The following is a 21,013-nucleotide window of genomic DNA, read 5'->3' as shown; positions in this document are numbered from 1 at the left end:
ACACACGGATGATAAAAGTTTAGATCCGGACCATGATTATTAGTTCACTATGTTCTACCTTACCCATCAGCAAAGAGACACTTGTTAGCAAAGCTTTGAAGGAGACAACAAAGCACAATACCACAGAGAGAACGAGGGGAAATGCAGGTTAACCCTACCACTATTTCTGTTTCTGTCTGTACTGAAGAATGAGTAATGGATGGACAGATCAGTTGTCATTCATGTGTTTCTATTTTTGAGGCGTTGACATTATATCTACTCTAAGATGCAGTTTTGATAAACTCAGAAATAAGAAATCATGCAAATCTTTCTTTTTTTGTTGTTGCTATTAAATCAGAAGCAAGGAATGTGCCAATACTGTGAAATGAACGCACAGATCGTGATCACACAATAAAATATTGCATTACCTCAATTCTTTCTATCCAAGGTTTAGGTTTGTTTCACTGTTGATAGTCTTCTTTTTTTATGACCTTGGAGCATAGCTCTGCAAAAACAATCCTGGTCATGCCATGAAGAAAAAGATATCAAAGAACAAAAAAAAACAAAAAGAAAAAAAGATCATAGAAGCTCCTCTTCCTCCTGCTTTTATTGTGCTGAACAGTAGCAGCTTTGATCTGTCAGTTGTTGTTCATAATCCACCAAGAAGCTGTAAAATGCAAAAATAATGAAGCATTAATGTTTTAAGCTCTTTGCTTGAGCCACATAAGCAAGGTAAAAACAAGCATTTTTACTTTTCCTTGTAAAAAATAATAGCCATGAAAAGATGTATTTCATGGTCTAGTAAAAACCTCCTGTTTCAATCAATATTAAGAGGATATTTTCTTTGTAAAGCACCTGAATTCTAATGTTTCCCACAAATTATTCTCCCAGAAGGGTTTTAACTAAAGTCTTATGTTCATTTAATCTAAGACTGTTTGACAGTTAACAGAAGCATCTCATTTCTTATTTCATTCTCACTGTTTGACTGTTATCATTTATTCATAAAACTATTAACTAAATCAAACTGTATTCATGTGAGATTTTGTGCATGAAAGCTTTCAGTAAGCTTAGACTATTGTTTGAATGTTTGGTTTCTATCTACCTGGGAGGAGCATGGTGGAGACTATCTCCGGCTCCTCCAGTGAGTCGATAATGCAGCGCTGGAAGGTCTTACTGATGGACGACTGCAGGTAGCTGTGAGGAAAGAGGAGTGATAAAGATGAAACTACTATTTGCCTCTCAACAAGGCTGTGACGCTTCAAAGAGAGCAAATTTGGGCTCAGAAATGGAATTTTAAGAGCATGTTTTCTCTTCTAATATGCCGTGAAGCCCCTCTGATCCTACCTCATCCAGGAGAGACGATCCTGCCAAAATTCGTACATGATGAAACACGATCTGTCTGGCAGGTTCTGGACTGAAACGCTGAAAAAAGAAAAACAAGGAAAGGGGAAGAGACAGAGAGAGAGAAAAAAAAAGGGCAATGGGGGTTAGCTTATGTTTGTGAAAGTGTCTGCATGAAATCACAGAGAGATCCTGAGGCAAACAAAGGCACTGATAAAAGGGCCGTACTGCAGGTTGTTTAGCTGGCTGCTGGTGGCATCTGTGTAGATCTTTAGAGCTTGTTGAAATGGCTCCACATCCCTTTCCTTCACAGACATCTGTCTTTGGACCAGGAGGATGTTCTAGACAGCGAGGAGAAAAAACAAACTTGAGTCATAATCATGTTTTCAAATAACGTGGACTGTCCCGGCTCATTTTTTAATTTCAGGTGCATTTGTTTGAGTGATTTCTAACTTCAAAAATATCATATACAAATCAAAGCAATCTAACATCATTACATGTATAGTTTTTGATTCTGTGCAAAGATATTTCATATATAATCTAACACAATCTTACAGAATAGTGTACTTATATTTAGCATTAGTTGGACTCACTGATTTATATGTCCCCGCCAATGTGTCTTCTTTGAGAGGTTCAAGATGTGGACTCTGAAAGGGAGGCATAAATATTTCAGTCAGGCATGAGCAGAACAAGAATTAGCAGCAGGACTGAACCAAATCCTGCACAAATATGGCCTCTGGTCACAGCCTGTCACAAAGCATTGGCTTTCACGAGGAGGATACCGCCATATTCATATTAACCCTCCAGCAGCCTCAGTGCAACCCTGAGGACTACACTAAATTCTTGTCTGCATGGCAAAGATAAGAACATGTAATTATCAGTGTTAGCAGGCTAGTTCATTATCCTTGCAGTGCTGAAATCTATAACCTTGGAAAATGCCTACTCTATGATTTCAAATGAATATTTTTAATTATCATAATTGCAAAAAATTTTTAAAAAGTAATAAATCACACAGCAGCATCCGGAGGCTATTTGTGCACTTCTTCAGAGCTACAAACAAAATACAACTGACTCTTCAAGAAATTCAAAACATCTGTTATCCCAAAGTACCAGCATCAGGGTTGAATCTGTATATCTGTGTGAAGTATCAAGTTTTTTATACAACCACTGTGTCAAATCAGCTCATTGAAACTGTCCAGTGAGTGAAGCACATCATGCATTCACAGGCTGATACCTTATGCATGACATCCAGTGTGTGTAGCTCAATGCAGCTTTTACTGTCGGCCTAACCATCCTCATGTATTTTCTACAAATCGTCCTCTCTGTCAATATGTTGAATCCATACCGCAGGGTAAACTCTGCATATCTGCACACACACGGTAGGACTCACACGGTCTGCGTGACATTTCTGTCTGTAGCAGCTGAGCCTCTGTAGTGAAACCTTTGTGTGAGGCAAAAAGCAATGCATCTCTCCCTCTCGAGGGACACCTATTGGCTGCAAATTATAGTCTTTCTAACATAAAAATGAAACTTAAACGTGTTTGCTTACAACCCTGCCAGTATAGGTCTGATGTGGCGCTGTGGCTCTCTGTAATTGGTTGAAATTATTATTTATTACCACTAATATCATGCTTAATTACAGTGTGCAGAGCCACAGCCTCGCACTGATAAAAACAACAAGATTTCATACGAACCTCACACTCCAGCTTGTCTATGAGCTGCTCCAGTTGGTTGATCTGGGAGCCCCAGTGGTTGTCTGGCTCCACACTGACCCCTGACCCCAGAAACACAACATCAGCACGGCACAACACAGGTTGTCTGGTAAATGACAGTATTGCAAGGTGCTGACTTTTTAGCTACATCGCAGTGAGCGCCCTCCTGAGCCCAATCATCCATTTAAATTTCCACTTTGTCAAACTTTTGCCTAACCCAGATTTACCTCCAGTATCTTAATCAGAGTGTCCTCAGACATACCTGTGGTAAGCATGCCAGAGTAGGGGTCTGTAGGGGAGAGACACATGTTCTTCTGGATGCGTCGGCCGGGGCGTTTGGCCACCCTCTGGATAGGCAGGTCCTCAGGCTTCTTCACTATCCTCCTCCCTGTGCAGCCCTGGTCATGAACAGCCTCCATAGCGCAGTCCAGTGACGACTGAAGGGACTGCAGCTGAGTGGAGGTCTCCCTCAGCAGGAAGCGTGTCACAAACTGACCGAGCACTGAGGAGCCCTGATACTCCTGGATGGAAGGGTGAGGAGAAGAATAAAGGGAAAGAATCAGCCATGATGTGGGGGAAACAAATCAAATTCTTATCTTTACCCCAAGAAATGTTTCTTGTGTTTTTGTAGTTGATATGATGGACTTGTCTGCCTGTTAATCTTCAGCCTGGCTGATTATATGAGCTGTGAACACATGAATGAAGATGAAATCCAGACCAGAATTAACCTCCTTGGTTCACGTTTTTTTGAGCATGCAAATTGCTGGTTTTCAGACAATCTTCCATCTACTTATATCCATTAAAACTTGCATTTTGAGGTTGTGTCCTTTGGTTGTTTAGATTATGTTCTCACACAATTAAAAGAAATAAAATCTGCATTCTCAGGCATATTATTGCAGTTATTTGGTGAGATGAACCAAGTAAAAAGTTAAAACTGTCCAAACGTGCATGGTGCAAACATGTCACTCTGTAGATTACCCTTAATTAATTAATGCACACAAGGTGATAATAGTCTATTCTTCCATGCACTGGAAAGGAATATTATGATAATGTATGGATGTCTGGTGCTAGTTTGCTGAGACCTTTCTAAAACTATATATGCTTCAGTGCAGCGGCTGCTGTTTTTATAGCTGTGTTTCTGCAGATAAATGCAACATTGCCAGCTCAGTTTTTGTGGATAATGAACCCCGTCACCCTCACCAGCACCCTGTGGTGCAACGAAATAGAGTCCAGGAAAAAAATGACAGGGAGACATTTGAAAAATGCCCACCGAGCTTATTGGAATCCTTGTCTCTGTGCGCTCTGTTTTCTCGGGAGCAGAGATGCTGCACCACATGAGTAATGAACCTTAGTCCTTTTCTCACATTTTCTTCTCTTTCTTTTCAAGACAGAAGAGCTGCAAAACTACAGCGGATGTTTTCTGTTTTTCTCGGGGCACCACAACAACACAGAGATACATTCTCTCTCAGTTTGTTCATTTCATCATTTGTCGGTTTGTGTTATCTGACATTATGAAAGCATTATAAACTGGAGTTCATGTAAAAGTTGTTCTCCTATTTTTGCCTCTAGACAAATGTGACTACTGGTGGCCAGTTTTATCTTTGGTTGAGCAATAAGACTTTAATAACTGACTTCAGGATGGCAAAAAAAAATGCATCTGCTGTTCAGAGTAAAGAAAGCTTTTTGACAGACTAATAGCAACATGAAAAATGTATGAGCTGTAGGAACACAACAAGAGAAAGAGAAAAAGAGCCAGACAGACAGACAGTGTCGTGGAAGATGGATGTACAGAGAAAGGAGATAAAACAGCAAAGTGAGCGCCTGAGTGAATAATAGACTCGGATTAAAAAAGAGGGAAAGAAACTGAAAGAGGAAGAGATAAGAGGACCTGAAAAATAGCTGTGTGTTAATGGTGCAGTTGATGTGTATGTGGAGGACATCTGACGTCAGATCAGTTAGGCAGCTGGGGGGGGGTGTTTGTCCGCTTTGCTCATTGTCATCTACGCTCCACTATCACCCTGCGTTCTCTCTCTTACTATCATCAGTAACACCCACTTCCTGCACTGCAGTGAAAAATATGTCTCTGCATACCACAGAGAAAACAATCTCATTATAAGTCTGCGCCCACATGCGTCTACCTATTCTCAGTCCGCACCTGTTTCTCCTCCCGTGCCAAACGTAAATAAATATTCGCTAGTTGGCTAAGGTTTAGGTGAGATCGATGAGGAGTGAGCAGCGATATCGATGAGGTCTTAACAGAAGTTCTTTGATGTTGATCTCGGCTTCGAGCGCCTAAAACAACATGATTAAAGCCTTGCATGGGGCAGGGGCAGATTCTTTAATCCCCTCTACATCTCCTGGAATATACAGCATACGCTTCTGCTCAATGAGGCTCCATAACAGGATTTCTAACGCTCTAATTAGCATGTTTCATAATCCAAGGCTGATGATTTGATGAGATACTGTCTCATTATCTGGAAATACATGTAAAAGAAATGTTGGTGTAAAATTTTTATTTCTCCTTTGAACTGAACAGCATTGATCTCTATTTTAACTTTATGAGTAATGAACTAAAGATATGCAAACTTGGTGAAAATATGTTATGATACTGAGTCAAAATGTTGAGATAGACTATATCCTGTGACTTTTTTTTCACCTCTGAGCTTTTTATTTTTTCTTTACAAAAACAACAACAAAGAAAACTCAAAGTAATGTCAAGTGGCCAATGATGTCCAATCAGTGCTTCACATGAAAGTTAACAGCAATAATATGCATTATGTTGCCAGAGGAAATTTAATTCTATGTGAAGGTGATTTGTGCTTGAATCTGTTTCTGTATGTATGTCTGTAACTTTATGTTATAACTGAAAAAAACAACAAATATTTTGATGTTTAAAAGATGTTGATACAGTGGGCTGCATTCATGCTGAAATCCTGTCTTTCTGTTGTGTGATGACACGAAGGTTAGTGTGAAATTGAACACTAAAAACATAATGGATTAATTAATTGGCAACAGTTCTATAAAGCAATTAATCTGACTCCAGCTTCTCAAATGTGATTATTTGCCATTTTTCTCTGTTTCATATCTCAGTTGATTATCTTTGGGTCATGCTAACAGCGTGGCTCTAGGGATGGGGATGTCCGTCGCTCAGTCACCACTTTGGTTCTGACTGAAATGTCTCATCAGCTACTGGATGGATTATCACGACATTTTCTACAGACATTCATGTCCCCAGAGATGAATCCTACTGACATTAAAGATCCCCCCGATTTTTCCTCTAGTAACCATGAAGTTGACATTTAGTTTGAGTAAAATGTCTCCACAACTATAAGATGGATTCCCATGAAATTTGGACATTTGTCCCCAGAGGACAAACTGTAATGAGTTTGGTGATCCGATGACTCTTCATCTGGTGACATCATCAGGTCAAAATTTCAATTTGTTTGATACTTTGGTTTGTGACCAATTACCTGCAATAGTAATGTCATTCCCATTTGCCTCAGCTGTATTTTGTGTTTAGTGCTTTTTAGCGAATGTTTGTATGTTAGCATGCTGAGGTTAGCATGTAGCTCGAGGCACCACTGTTGGTCAAACAAATCAATCAATATGATATGGGCTTGGAAAATCGTGAGGAGCATTTTTCACTATTTACAGACAGTTAAGCGGTAAAACAATCAATAGATTAGTCAAGAACGAACGTTGCAGTTCTTATGACATCCATAGTCATCCATATTCCAGCACCATGCTGTATAAACCTAAATATTTTTTCAGCTCAGTTCCCAAAAGCTATTTTGAATGCATTAAATCCCTCTGTATTTGAGATGACACCAAGGAGATAGTGTCACGTGAGCTTTACACCCAGCCAGCAGATTTGTTTGCCTGAGCAAAAAAATAAGACGTTGGGATCCAAACAACATACGAATGATAAACAGCCCGAAATATCTTGGTCATATATTATTTTACTTTACTGGCAGCACCAGCTGATTTACAAAGACCAACAGCTGTCATGTCTCTCACACAAACAACCTGGCATCAACTGTCTTGTTAGAGAAGGCCGTTTTAAGGAGCATGGCTTGGCTTGTAAGGTTCTATGAGTTCATGTTTGGAAATGTATTGTCAGCCGATAGCAGACAGAGTCAGTCATGCTGGGTGGTTTTCTGTTCTCCCGTGTCGCCATCACAGCAGAGCAAACTCAAAGACGTCTGAGAGGATTTCAAACTGACAGCTGAAGCACAAACAAAGGAGCTCGTCTGAATACTTGGAGGGATAAAGCGTACTTACAAATGTTCTGAATGCAGTTGAAATGGATAATAGCCTGATGATGTTGAGCTGTATTTAAATTATGACTTGACATGTAAAATTCAAAACAGTGCAGAAGTGAAAGCAGTCACCACCCACCTCTTTAGTTTTATCCATGGCCTTCAAAATGGCCACATTCAGCTTTTCCAGAGCAGACAGGACGTTAACGTACTCTCCCAGGTGTGGACTAAAGTACTCTGGAGGATATGAAGATAATAATAATTAGAAAATAATATAATTAGGAAATAATTAGAATTAAAGTAGTTTTGGCAATGATGCCATGATTACATCTTAATTGCTGAGTTACTGAGACAGGGGCATCCTGGGGTTTGAAATATGGTCACTGTCAGTCAGCCTTGGCCAACAGCAACAGTTAAAACCATGAAACATTGAACTTTTGTGATACATAAAGATATAAATAATTACCTGAGAGTTTGTCTATGTCCAGGTTGCTGTGAAGGAGGAAGAGGAAGGAAGAGGATGGTAAAGGGAAGAAGACAAAAATGTGTTAATTAAAGATATTATTGGTACTCTAAAAAGTGTCTTTTCAATATGTGGTTTTGTATTCAAAGGAGCCTCACAACAAATGTATTTCTAAATGTATTAAAACATGTCTGTAAAGGGTTGATTGAGATTGGATTTGATTTTATTATGTTATACAGCATCTACTTTTAATATAGAAATGTGGTTCCCATTTTTTACATGCATTTATAGTTATGTATTTATAAAAAGTTGAAGAAAACATTAAGTTGACAGTACAAAAATTAAGTTGAGCTGTACATTTAAAGGTGTAGCTAAAGCTGTTACATCTGAGAGGTCATTCTTCACTGTGATTGGTTGGTACCTCAGTGATGCCAAAAGCACACAGTGATATATTGTGCCCACACAAACAGCTCTCTTGGATATTTTTTGCAATATCACCAAATGGTTTTTATTCCAATTAATGTTTTTTTTAAAGTTTAATTGTAATCCAGTGACTCAGGCATATGTTCACATATTTCACAATCTTATTTGTGCTCATAAGTGTGCAAGCAGAGTGCTGCAAATTCTGGGGCTTTCACGCCAGAATGAAGGCTCTCTATGTAATATCGACATAATCTTCAATGACGTGAGATGTAGACATCTCACTGTCAGGCAGCAGGAGAGCAGGAGGGGCTACAGATGGCAGCAGAGTTGGAGGACATCCAACAGGAAGATGAGCTTACTCTGTCTGCTTCCTGTCGATGGAGTAATACAGCTCCTGCATCTGCTCGTCAGTGAGGATACCATCAGTGAAGTATGACTGGAACTCCTCCAAGGACAGCTTCCCGTCATCTGAAAGAAGAAAAACCCATGAAAATGACACCTCGCTGACGCCTGAAAGGTTTTATCACCTTAATGAAGAATTTGTCAATTATCCCATGTAATGGAAAAGGCTACTTTGGTTTCACAACACTAAATTAATTTCAGTGATAAGATCAAAATAGCTACTGCAAATTAAAATGTTTCACATCAATCGGCAGCTTCGCAAAGCCTTCTTTTTTTTTTAGCTTTAAAACTTCTGTCGAGGACAAAACTTTAGGCCACAAATGTCACTTCGAAGTCTTTCCCATAATACATCTCCATTATACTGCAGCAGTTGTTGGTGGTAATGTGATGCAGCTAAGAATCCGATTTCTATTCTTAAGATTAATAATTCCCCAAGAGTGCACCATTTTTCCTTATAATGGGACCATATTGCTGCTTCCATTTCCTCACAACTGATCCTGCAGAATGATTTAACCACTGTTACTATTTCCACCTCAGTTCATTTCTCCTATTACAATTTTGTGTTTATGACATAAACACAGTTTGTACATCAGCCGTTCTTAAGCCTTCACTAGAGTGCAGTTAAACACAAAGTCAAGTGAATATGTCTGCTGATGGTAAGCAGCATCCATGGGTGTGTACTGCAGTGCCCGCAGGATCTAGAGGAAATTGGGAGCAGAGACTGAGGGCTGGTTCGAGTAGTCAGAGCAGAGCTCGCTTCCGGACTAACGGTAAACGATAATGAGATCTCGCCGCCAGCTTTGCTCTGCAAGCATTGAAACCTTTTGAGACCCGGCTCTGAGATCTCTGCCAGACAGCAGAGCTCAGGCTGAAAGGCCTGAGCCATCAGTGAATCATATCATCTGTTAAGTTTGTTGGAATAATTTTGACCTGTTGCCGACTCACACTGTGTGGATCATTCTGGACATGATGCATTTGCAGTAAAGGCTGAAAATCTCAAATGAAAACTCATCCTTTCAATCAGTTTCTTATTCTTTGGTTACTTCAGATCCTTGCACCTGTTACTGGGCTGGTCTCAGTCTCATTGAATCTATTTAGCCTTACTAGTTAAAGTTCATGTCTGTCCTGATGACACAAATACTGTAAACCTTCTGAAAACTGCATCTCTGTTTGTTATTGGCCCACATAACGCCCAAGATGTGTGCCTATCTCTCTCTCTTGTCTCTCTCTCTCCTAGTCCTCTTTTTCTCTTTTCACTATGCACGGTTTCCCTTTCTTCTCCCTCTGCATGGATGGTGTATTTGAGTCTTGCCTCTTGTATGTATGTGAAGTCTGTTCTCTTTCCAAGTCTCCATGGTGAGAGGAGGTGCTAAACGTCCTCCCGGATTCATATTATTCAATTGTCATCCTGCTTTTTCCATAATGTAATTTTGCTATTTTGGTCTATTCTGTGCACATGACATCGATTACATGTCAGTCTGTCCTGGAAGAGGTTTTCCATATCTGAATCGAGGGTTTAAGGATAGAGGGAGTTGTATGCTGTACAGATTTTAAAGGCAAATTTGTGATATTGGGCTAAATGAATAAAATTGACTTGACTTATATGACAAATTTCAAGCAGAGATTTGCTTCTGATTTAGGCAAGAGATCATAACCTTAAGATGGAAAAGACTGTGTTTACTGAACATGGCTAACCTCAGATGGAAGATAAAGCTATTGGAGGCGGCAGAATCATAATTCTTGTCTCAAACTTCCCAGTAAAAATCTCTGCTCTCTTTTCCACATGATGTAGGAGTAAACACAGTCTGCTGCACCTCTGACTCATTCTCCAGCCTTCTCCATCAGATCTGCTTTGGTTAAATTCACACCCAATTAGACACCCGAATACGAGTTACAGTGCACATCAGATGGCACATTATGCAAGTGTTCAGTGTTTTTCTCAAAGAGCAGAGCTGCAGGGGTAGAGTAGTGGAGCGTCTGGCTAGATCCAGTGTAAGTAAAGGACAGTTAATATGTCCTGAATGTGGAAGATTAATGATTTGTTCCAATTTTTTCATCACCTAATTAAAACGCCCTACATAACAATTAGTATGGAAACGATTAGTCAAATAATTCATTAGTGAGACTGTCCTCATCTGAAAAACTGTGACATTAGTCTTTTGATCAAACACTTCAAAACAACTTCTGGTTATGTTCTGAGAAACATAAAAAACTGAGTTTAGAGAGATTTTTGTTGCTCATATGATTTGTTTTGGAAGACAATGACAAACAACCAGTTTTGTCAATCATATTAGAGGACATGTTGGATTAGTCCATGGACAATCATTTTGATATCTGATTTGTAATTTAAATAATCTACCAGGCAAAAATGCCAAATATTTGTTGTTTGCAGGTTTTCACATGTGGTAATTCACTGCTATTCTCTATTTCAAAAAATCAGTAGTGAAAATAATCTTTGGTTGCAGACATAATAACTATGTCACTGCACATGTAGAGATCTTGTGGACATTTTTATCTTATGTACATATAAAAACACAGCATGCCAGTATGATCAACATGCTCTAATTGTACAGTAGTTCAATGCACTAATTCACAACTCTACTGTCGTCTTCCCCAGCTGCACCGTCTGTGTCTCACTGGCACACACTGCAGGTGCAGCAGAATGTTGAATTTGTGCTCAGAGTGATTAAAAACTGCGTGTTGTTATTATATGTCTTGCAGGTCTTTTCCACATTGTGAAGAAGTATTATGTGTCCTCTAACAATGTGACTCATCAATACTGTATGTCTCCTAATCAATGCCATTAGGCAAACTCTTGTGTAGTTATTATATTGCAAGAATAGAAGAGCTGGTCACTGTTATCAACATTCAGCTCTCAGACAGTGATATCTAACTAAAGAAAATTTTCCAGCAATTGATCTCGAGGCTTCATGACTAACAACTGTAATACGATACCTCTGTTGGGAAATTTCAAGTGTTGTTCAGATGGATGATAAATCAGCACCTCGCGACAGAAGCATGACAGCTTACAGGCTTTATTTTGTCTTACTTCACACTGAATAAAACCGCAGCTCTAACTGTGACCTAAATGAAAAGCTCTCCCTGTACAGAAGCTCATATTTTTCCAGGAACACATTTCCTTGAGGGAATCCTAAAGCTAAAAGTCCTAAAACTGATGAAGCAGAAACAATCCATAAAGTGCAATTCAGGAGAATATGAGAGGTAAGAATAGAAGAGGTCAACATATGTAGGTTAATTAATAATAAATAAACAACTCTCCTTACAGAGACACATGTGAATCAAGTCTTAGAGAATTCAATTTAAATTTTCTGTTATTTTTATTAGCATTGTACCATATAGACAGCTTAGAAATGAAGCATGTTTTGTTTACGTTGCCTCAATGTCCAGGTGTCAAAAATCTTCAGACTAATTAATGGAATTAATTTGTTTCTAAAATATTTAATGTATGAACAGCAGCTGAGTGTTTGTATCTATGTTAGCCTCTTCTAGAGCTGCAACAATTAGTCGATAAATCAGTTAATTGACAGAAAAATTAATCTGCAACTATTTTGATAGTCGATTTTTTAAGGGAAAATGCCAAAAGTTTGCAATGATTTCATTCTTTTCTCTGTCATAAATTATTGTAAACTTAATATCTTTCGGTGTTGGACTGTTGGTCAGCCACCACCTTTCAATCTGGTCATGTTTTACTATTTTCTGCAATTTTATGGCACAAACAATCAAAGATATAATCGACAGATTAATTGATAATGACAGTTTCAGCCGTAGTCTCTTCCCTCTATGGATGCAGCACTTTCGTACATCACTACAATCTGTGAGCATTTATCAAAAAACTGCACAGTGATGCTTACTATTTGAGTGTCCACAGAGAAAAGGCAGCTTATGATTTACTGTTTGTTTTTAAATATACAATAATACAATAATATGAATAAATCATCAAAATAAAGAAAAGCAGTACTAGCCCATGTTACACGTAACATAATACATTGTTTCTTTACAAGGGTTTATTTATTTCAAAAGAGAAAATATAAATGTTGACTTATGTGTGTTTTTCATGCCTGTTATTAATTGCACTGAAAAATGAGATTCTAATATCATTGATCGCACTTTCTGTTTCATCTTGTTACACTGTGAGCCGCAGTGTACATCTACCAGCACAGGGTGATGTAATATACATTTATTACAGACTAATCTCAGCAAAAGGCTGCTTAGTAGAAGCTTCTAGTATCTACTTCATATTCTTGTACTCATATAATTGTTTTGTTTGTTTGTTTTTTTTTGCTTTTAAGAATGTAATTCCTCATTACCACATTGTAAAGGGATGTAGTGTAGTGGGTTGGTAGCCAGCCCTCATTATGTGGTAAATCCGCAGTGCTCGAGGCGTATCATGGCAGCCCACTCAGTACTGATTGGAAGGAGGCACTTTCCTCTCGGGTGCACGACTCAGTGAGTTCGTGAAGACAAGCCGTGCTCAGCTGCAAATTGAAGATAACTACCACAAATATGCCACAGAGTTCTTATCTCTTGTTTAATCTCTCCTCTTTCTACAAAGAGTGGAAAAATAAAAGCTTTGTGTGTGTGCTGGAGGGTAGGGGGTGGAAAGAATGAACACGGGGAGCAGACTTGAGACTTCACAAAAACGCATGTAATATATACACTTCGCTTACTGAAATGCATCCAACATCTATTTCTGGAAAAATGCTTCACCTGAGAATGAAACGCACACCTCTGCTGTGCTTTCAGCCATTATGCTTTTGCTACTAATTCAAAGTAATCACTTGAGAGAAGACGCAACTTGAAGAAAGAAAAATGTTCCCACCCTTTCCTTCTATCCTTCAGAGTTTCTTCACAACAACCCCCAAGAAAAAGCAAATCGTTACATCTCCACATGAGCTTTGAGGCACCTAAAACAACCCTTTCTCATGATGGCACATGTTGCATCATTAATTCTGCTCTTATGTAACACATTCACTGTCCTCCTGAGGAAACTGATTGCAGTTCGTAGATACTCTACATGCATTAATCACTTACTCCTTTTGTATTTTGCATGCCATAACACGGAGATGCATTGCATGAATAAAAAATTAAGAGCAAAAACATTTTCCTGTTTGTCACCACTGTTTCCCTCGCAGAGCTGAATGCTCTGTGTTTTCCCAAGAGAGGTTTGGGGGGAGGATTCCCTATGAAATAAAGAGGGTATTTTAATGTAACACTGTAACACATTAATCAAATGTAACACTGACACATTTGCAGGGGGGAATAAATTATATTCAGATTAGGTGCAAGTCTCCAGTGAGTCTGTACCATTTAGAGTAAAAAATGTTCTTTCCTATAGAGAACAAAAGCAAAAGGCAAGCGACAGCTTTGGCCACATTTACTGCATAGCAAGATTACTTATACTATACATTTGTACATGTTTCAGTATATCACTGAGACGAGTGGCTGCACTGAAGGAGTTAATTCTGTCAAATCCAATCACATCACAAAAAGATGCAGCTGCTCTTGACCTTTGTTATTCAGATTATTTATCTGGATCTTTCAAGGGTGGCAATACAAAACTGAAACAGGAATCCCTCAAGGAACTGTCTTGGGTCCCATCCTTTTCAGTTTGTATATTAATGACTTGCCAGAAATATGCCCCGGTACAGGCCTTCAGATGTACGCTGACGATACCGTCGTCCAGGTGTCTGGCAAAACCTGTGAGGCTGTTGCAGATAAGCTATACAACAGCTATCAGCTTGGTTTGATGCTTCCTGTTTGACACTTAACACTACGAAAGCAAAGTCTGTCTGTTTTTCCTTTAAAACATGTAACAGAATCCTTGAATGTTAGAATTAAAGTAGAGCTCAATGAAAACGTAACAGAGATGAAGTATTTAGGGATCATTTTAGATTCTCAGTTAAATTTTAAAAATCATACTAAATTGATTTGTAAATGATTAAGGCTAACCTTAGCTGTTTGAAGAGGAAAAGAAATTGCTTGACATTTGACTGTGTGACTCACATCTGGTATATGGTTTTACTACCTGGTCCCAGGCCAACCAGTCAGTAATCAAATCCATAGAGTGTCTTTAAAGTCAGGCCTTGAAAATCTTGGACAAAAAGCAAATAAGGTACCATCATTGCCGCATTTTAAATAAATACAAGTTTTAAGTTTTGCAAACTTTATTGATTTTCATTATGTATATTATATATCAAGCTTGTGTTTAAATATTTCAATGGATTTGATCCTTCATCCTTTCTGTAAATACATGAAAAGACTACAGAGCTGCAGCAGATCAGCCAGAGCAGCTTCAAGCAGCAACTGTAGAAGTTTCATTCTGCAAAACATCTTTTGCTCAGACAGCTTTTTCTGTCAGGTTTACAAACCTGTTCTCATGTCTCACGTCTGTACTCAGTTTACCCTCTTCTTCTTCTGTAATTGAGTTTTAATTAGCGGTATAATCCAATTATCTTCATATTTTGCTTACTCACCATTTTTGTCTGCCCGGCGGAATATCTGCAATAAGAGGAGAAGATCATGTTTAGGTTTTTAGGTCTGGGGTACAGGCACAAACGACAAAGGAGCAGTGATAAAAAAAAAAAACATCAATGATCAATCATGAACTGATGATGAAATGCAAAGACTTTGGCTCAAGGGAGAAGCAATGATGCAAGCCAACTGGTGAGTCTCCACAAATGGCACATTCCTCTTTCTGTCTGCACAGAAGAACATTAAAAAGAGCTGTCATTTCTGCATTTCAATAACAAAAGAGACATGAGGCACCTCAGGAAATGAGACGCTGATATTTACGTACATGCACCCGAGAGGAGCTTTGGAATGATAGCTTTTATGTTTTTTTCTCTGCAGGCATTGAGATAATCTTGCTGCTTTAAGATATTTTCCCTGTTTTGTGCAAAATCTGCACAAGCAGGAAGCAACGGTGCTTCATGTCTTTTAATTTATGCTATGAACACGGTAATAAAATCCTCATTATTATCTTCAACTTCATCACCAACGCTGTGAGAAGTCAGATCTGTTAGTGGAGTGTGAAGTGTTGTGTGCATGATCAGAGTGGCACCTCTTTCATGTTTTTCTCTAAAATCAGCCTGTGTGGACCAATAGAGTCCGGCGCCTGGCTGATTAACTGTATCATCAGAGTGGAGCGGTGCACTCACTTCCAGCTGCCACCTTTCGAGCACATTGGAGTGTGAAGGCCTGGACACGCTCTGCTAGCAACCCATTTTTAAACAACATCCCTCAAGACACATCTACCGAGCCTCACAGAAATCCATACAAGAAAGAAATGTACCGAACAAATGTACAGAATAAGAAAGATTGCACTGAATTCCTCAGGAAAACACCCAGTCTTTCAGTACATTTAAAGGATCATACCTGTGTATTTGAAAATCATGTATATTTGATGTTTTCATTGACCAATTATGAACACATGCTGTCGAGTTTTTATATATTTTTCCTTCAATTTCAGGCAGCTGTTGGTTTCAATTATTTATGAAATAAAAATCAATTAGCAGACTCTTGAAACTTGAGTATGTTGTGTAATCAATCAATCAATCAATCACAGTCACAATCAAGTGTGCATTTATTTATTTCAAAGTTACACTACTGTTGCCTGGTAAAACAGTTAAAGGGCAGATTTGTGTTGGCTCAAAACAAAACACTGACAACAATGAATGCAGACTTGATGTTCACTATGATGATTACACAGCTGAAGATGTAAGAAAATAATAATTCTTTAAGGGACTCAAATATATACAGAGTTTTATAGATAAAAAAAATAAACTTGCCAAAAACCCAAACTACAAATTATAACAGATTTTTAAATGTCGTCTTCGTCTACGACTAAATCATCTTTATGTACTCTTTTCTTCCTGTCTGTTAAAAGTAAGCTACATTAAAGTTTTCAAGCTGTTATTTATGTCATCATACTAAAGTCTAACCATAAGCTCCTTTTCAAAACATACCTTTAACATTTATGTACCGCAATTTTTCGTTATTTATTGGTGGACACATTTGCCAATACCAATATCAACTGGATGATGTATCAGTGGACTCCAAAACACAAAAACATGGTTTACAAAAAGCTTAGTTCTGTCTCACAAAGGCAGACAGCAGGAACTACAGAAACAGTGAAGATGAGAAAAAAGGTTTTGAAGTTTGAAGGTGTGACAGCTATGAATTAAAACTTTCAGCAGGATTAGTTTTACTTTTTTCTTCATTATGATTTGATTTAACTACGGCCTTATTTATGTGGTATAACAAACTAATGTTGGAGAAAGTCTGTAAATTAGCTTTAGCTAAAGCTAGCTGTCACAACATTTAAACATTGGTTCCCAACCTTTTTGGCTTGTGACCCCTAAAGTAAAGTCCACCTGAGACCCCTCCTCACACGTTGCATTGTCCACCAGTTAAACAAAAGAGTACTTATAACTTTTAGAGGCTTGAGGAGATAAAATACAGTAATTCACAATAAATAAAGCAGAAATTAGTGGGAAGCTTGAAAAAAAAGTGCCCCAAAATTTTCTGTTGTCCTATCCTGCCCAATTATCTCCCGACCCCTAAGATTAATCCAGAAGCCCCTTGTGCGGTTCCCGACCCCCAGGTTGGGAACCACTGATCTCCAGCACAAAGGATTTTTTGTGAGTGGATAAAACATGCTAAACAACTGGTATGATCCTTTAACAACTTTGGATGGTGGCATGATGACTTTTGGATGCCGGTGATGGCACCTGGAGGCTGCACTATCACTGTCAATTCTCCCTAAACCGTAGAAGTGCTGATGTAAGCATCCTATCTCAGGAAGCCAACAGGGAGCTGCTCCATAAAATCTGAGAAACAAATTGAGAGAAATAAACATCGGCTCTTGAGAAACCTGAGGAGGGGATTTACTGGCCTTAATTCCTCCTTTGTGCTCTTAACTGAAGGGTTGCTGGAGTCGACGGAAATGTTGTGATCCTGCAGAGCTGATGAAGATCTTCTAAAAGCAGTATTAGCTACATGATGGTCATAATTTCTACCTCAGCCAGTCCCTGGGGCCAGTTACTATGTCACACTGAGTCCTGTTGAACATAATAAAACTACAGCAGGAGAAGAGACTGACACTCTGAGAGCATCTGTAGCATCTCAGCTGTGTATGAAATGCACAACGCTGCTTCCCATCAGCCTCTGAAGCAAATTAGCATCTCAAAAAGAGCCGCATAACACTCCTCGAGGACTTCTGTGAGTCTGTTAAACCCAACAATGAGTCCTTCAACTTTAGAGAGAGCGAGACAAATAAACACAAAAACACAAGACTAAGTGAGCTGTAATAAGTCTGAGTAGAAGAGGAAAAGCACAAATTGGGCTCAATTTTCTGTAAAATACTGCAAATATGAGAATGTGAGCACCAACAGGATTTCATAGTTAGGAAGACAGAGGAATAAAGGAGAATCAGTGCGGGTCAATGACAGCCTGTTTTATACTGGAAAGTGATCATGACAGTTAAGGTGGATAAGTTGCCTTCCAGAGAGCTCACACTCTTAGTTTCTGCAACTATTAAAGAATAAATGATCATCCATCAGCTATGGGTTTTGTGAAGAAATGCCAGTTTGGTGGTTATGCAGCGTTGGGCTGGATGCTAACTGCATTTACACCAAATGCGCACTTGCTGCAGTCTAATGTTCCCTTCACTGGCCAATGATCTGCCAGTGAAGGGAACATTAACTGAAGATTTTTATTTACAGCCTGCTGTCAGGAAGTCTACAGCTGGGAAATGATGCTGCTAAATACAGTGTCTTGTATTTTCTGGAGCATCGTCAGTCTCCAGAGACAAAACAGCCACAAAGGCTCAAGAGATAAAGCAGTGACTTAAAATATAATACTGCACGGACACAGAGTGTCGCCTCCTTTTAAAATGGAGGGAATTCAGTGGCTGAGAACATGCCATTTTTTTCATGTTATGGTAAGATAAGCGGGCTGAGTTGAGGAACATTCCCGTGCGTGTAAATCCAACCCTTTGTCAGCTGTGCAAGCATGATTAAATAATTAAAACTGTGAGATCTTTCTATTTTTAAAAGGTGTTTCTGTTTAGAGCTGTGTGAAAGCCAGGCTGCTGATTATAAAATTCACAGCTATCATATGTTTCATACAGACACCCACACATGCACGTTTCATGCAGAGTACAACCAATGTCATGACCCTTATTATCATATTAAAAACTGGGATGAAACCAAATTAAAACTACTGCACTGTGGTGCTTTGCAGGTTAAAAGGGGGGAAACATGTGTATGTCATGACCGTGTTGAGGCATCTCTTTTGTTATACACGCACTAATGGGGCCCTCACCTTTACATAACAGGGCTGCTGTACATCAATGTGAATGGGAGGCTGACATTCTTTAACTCACTATGAGCCATTCATAAAGAGCAGAATGAAGGACTGCTCATATGCTGGCTTTGAATGACGACCCCCGAGAGGAGGACATGAACAGAACATGTCTAAATATAGATACAAACATGCATAACATTGATATATATGAATAAGAAATGACAGATGAAGCCATTACATCACTTTCAACATTATAATATCAAGATGTACTTACATCCTGGAAAAGAGAGGTGCTTTGATTTTGGTTGTGATCAAGCTCCTGCTGCTTTCTCAAGTGCTCGTGTTTGGCAGATTGAAGACACATGGTGATCATCTCTGTACAGGCCAGCATCTTGCCGTTTTCGATTGCCCCCTATTGTCCCCCTGTGTGTGTGTGTGTGTGTGTGTGTTTCTTTTTTTCCGGGAGATCGGGAGATGTTGTCCTTGTGAGGGTGGATGGTGGATGATGTTGGTCCTGTGATGCTCCCAGCCTGCCTGCACGTCGACGGACCAGAAGAACTCCGCCTCTTACACGAGCAGCAGCAGCAGCTATTCATAAAACCCCGAGGAGGAGTACTGCACCATCTGCTGGTGCCTACACACACACACACACACACACACACACACACACACATACACACACACACACACACAGTCAGATAAACAGTTAATTACAGGCTGGCTGACAGGGAGTGAGTTGTACAGAGAACAGGCTCACAAAGAAACAAACACGACCCTTAAATCAGTCTGACAGCCAGTATTTATCTCCCGAGATATAATTTGGAGACTTGCACTAGTCTGTATCGATTCAATGTTCCCATTATATTCCCAGATGAACTTGTGAGTTTATATGACCTTATGGTGGAATATAGCCTGTACTGTATCATATTTTATTTACAATAGCCTGCGGTGTTTGTGTAATAACTGATTCCATATGGGGGACACTTATTGTATCAGGAAATGGACTTATCCTGTAGGCTATATGACATAATATTTTAATAATTCAATTCATAGTTTTTTAAATGAGCTTATAGTCATCTTTATTAATCATCATGTTTTTTTTAAGGACATTCATGACATCTCTCTTTCAGTATCACTTTTATATCCCTGTAACATTTCTATGTAGGGGCTTACAGCCTAATTGTCGCATACGTTTCCCTTATGATATAAGCCAATTATCATGGCTATTCTTATTATTTTCATATAATGTCACTGTAGTGTTCTTGCTTTTTTAAGCATTTACAAGCAATATACTGTATAATGAACAGATAAAATGATAAATGCACTTAACACACTATATGTAATTGTAAGCAGATGTGAGGACATTTTGGTTTATATGCAGTTAATGAATGAACAGTTGATACACATGTATTAATCATTCACAGGCAGGTTGAAAACAGTTCATAAACATCTTCAAAACTCATGAGAACATGCTGAACTTGAAAGCAGTGATGAAAAAAAAAATCTTAACTCAAGGTCCTCTAACTAGATTTCTCATGGAGATTTTAGCCTCATCTCATGGCCTTTATCAGTAGACATAGTATTTCTAAATGTATTAATTAATACTACATGAATACATGTAATAAATACATACATCATATTTAATATTTGTATAAACTTTAAAGATGTAATTTATATAATTACAACTGCTATATCATATCACCAATCATTTACTATTTGTTTATACTTGTTATATTTAAACATGTCTTTATACTTAAAGCTGTGTTACAGTGTGTTATAAATATTCATAAACATAAAACATTCATAAAACAACAGTCTTGTGATTTTTTTTACACCTAAAATATCACAAAAAATAAAAAATATCAGGACTTTCTCTTGCAGTTTCCTTATAAAATTTTAGATCTGTGTCATAGTGTAATTCAACAAACCATCAGCTGAAGAACATAATTATTATAAACATTTTTGTTTTTTAAAATGCAACATTACTGATTTAACAGAGAGTTATTTCAACTCAGACATCAAGAGAAAAAGTCCTCCATAAAGTCAGTTTAAATGATGATGTAAAGTGTCATCAGCATCTTGCACCTCCCACACACACACACACACCC

General features: G+C 38.5%; 1 protein-coding gene across 1 annotated transcript; it reads right to left on the bottom strand.

Annotated features, from left to right (window-relative positions):
* Positions 1–307: 307 nt before the first annotated feature.
* On the bottom strand, positions 308–19,526 carry LOC137184326 (N-terminal EF-hand calcium-binding protein 1-like). The gene is made up of 12 exons (XM_067591883.1): positions 19,180–19,526; positions 15,074–15,098; positions 8,537–8,645; positions 7,758–7,783; positions 7,431–7,528; positions 3,295–3,553; positions 3,015–3,094; positions 1,914–1,967; positions 1,549–1,661; positions 1,324–1,401; positions 1,082–1,173; positions 308–646 (listed from the first exon to the last, which is right to left on the bottom strand). Exons 1-12 carry the CDS (start codon positions 19,294–19,296, stop codon positions 618–620), a joined length of 1,080 nt encoding a protein of 359 aa, XP_067447984.1. The 5' UTR covers positions 19,297–19,526; the 3' UTR covers positions 308–617.
* Positions 19,527–21,013: the final 1,487 nt, after the last annotated feature.

This window comes from Thunnus thynnus, chromosome 6 (genome assembly GCF_963924715.1).
Source record: "Thunnus thynnus chromosome 6, fThuThy2.1, whole genome shotgun sequence".
In the NCBI taxonomy this organism is placed as follows: domain Eukaryota; kingdom Metazoa; phylum Chordata; class Actinopteri; order Scombriformes; family Scombridae; genus Thunnus; species Thunnus thynnus.
Note: the sequence above shows the minus strand (reverse complement) of the source record. Positions and strands in the feature narration are given on the sequence as shown.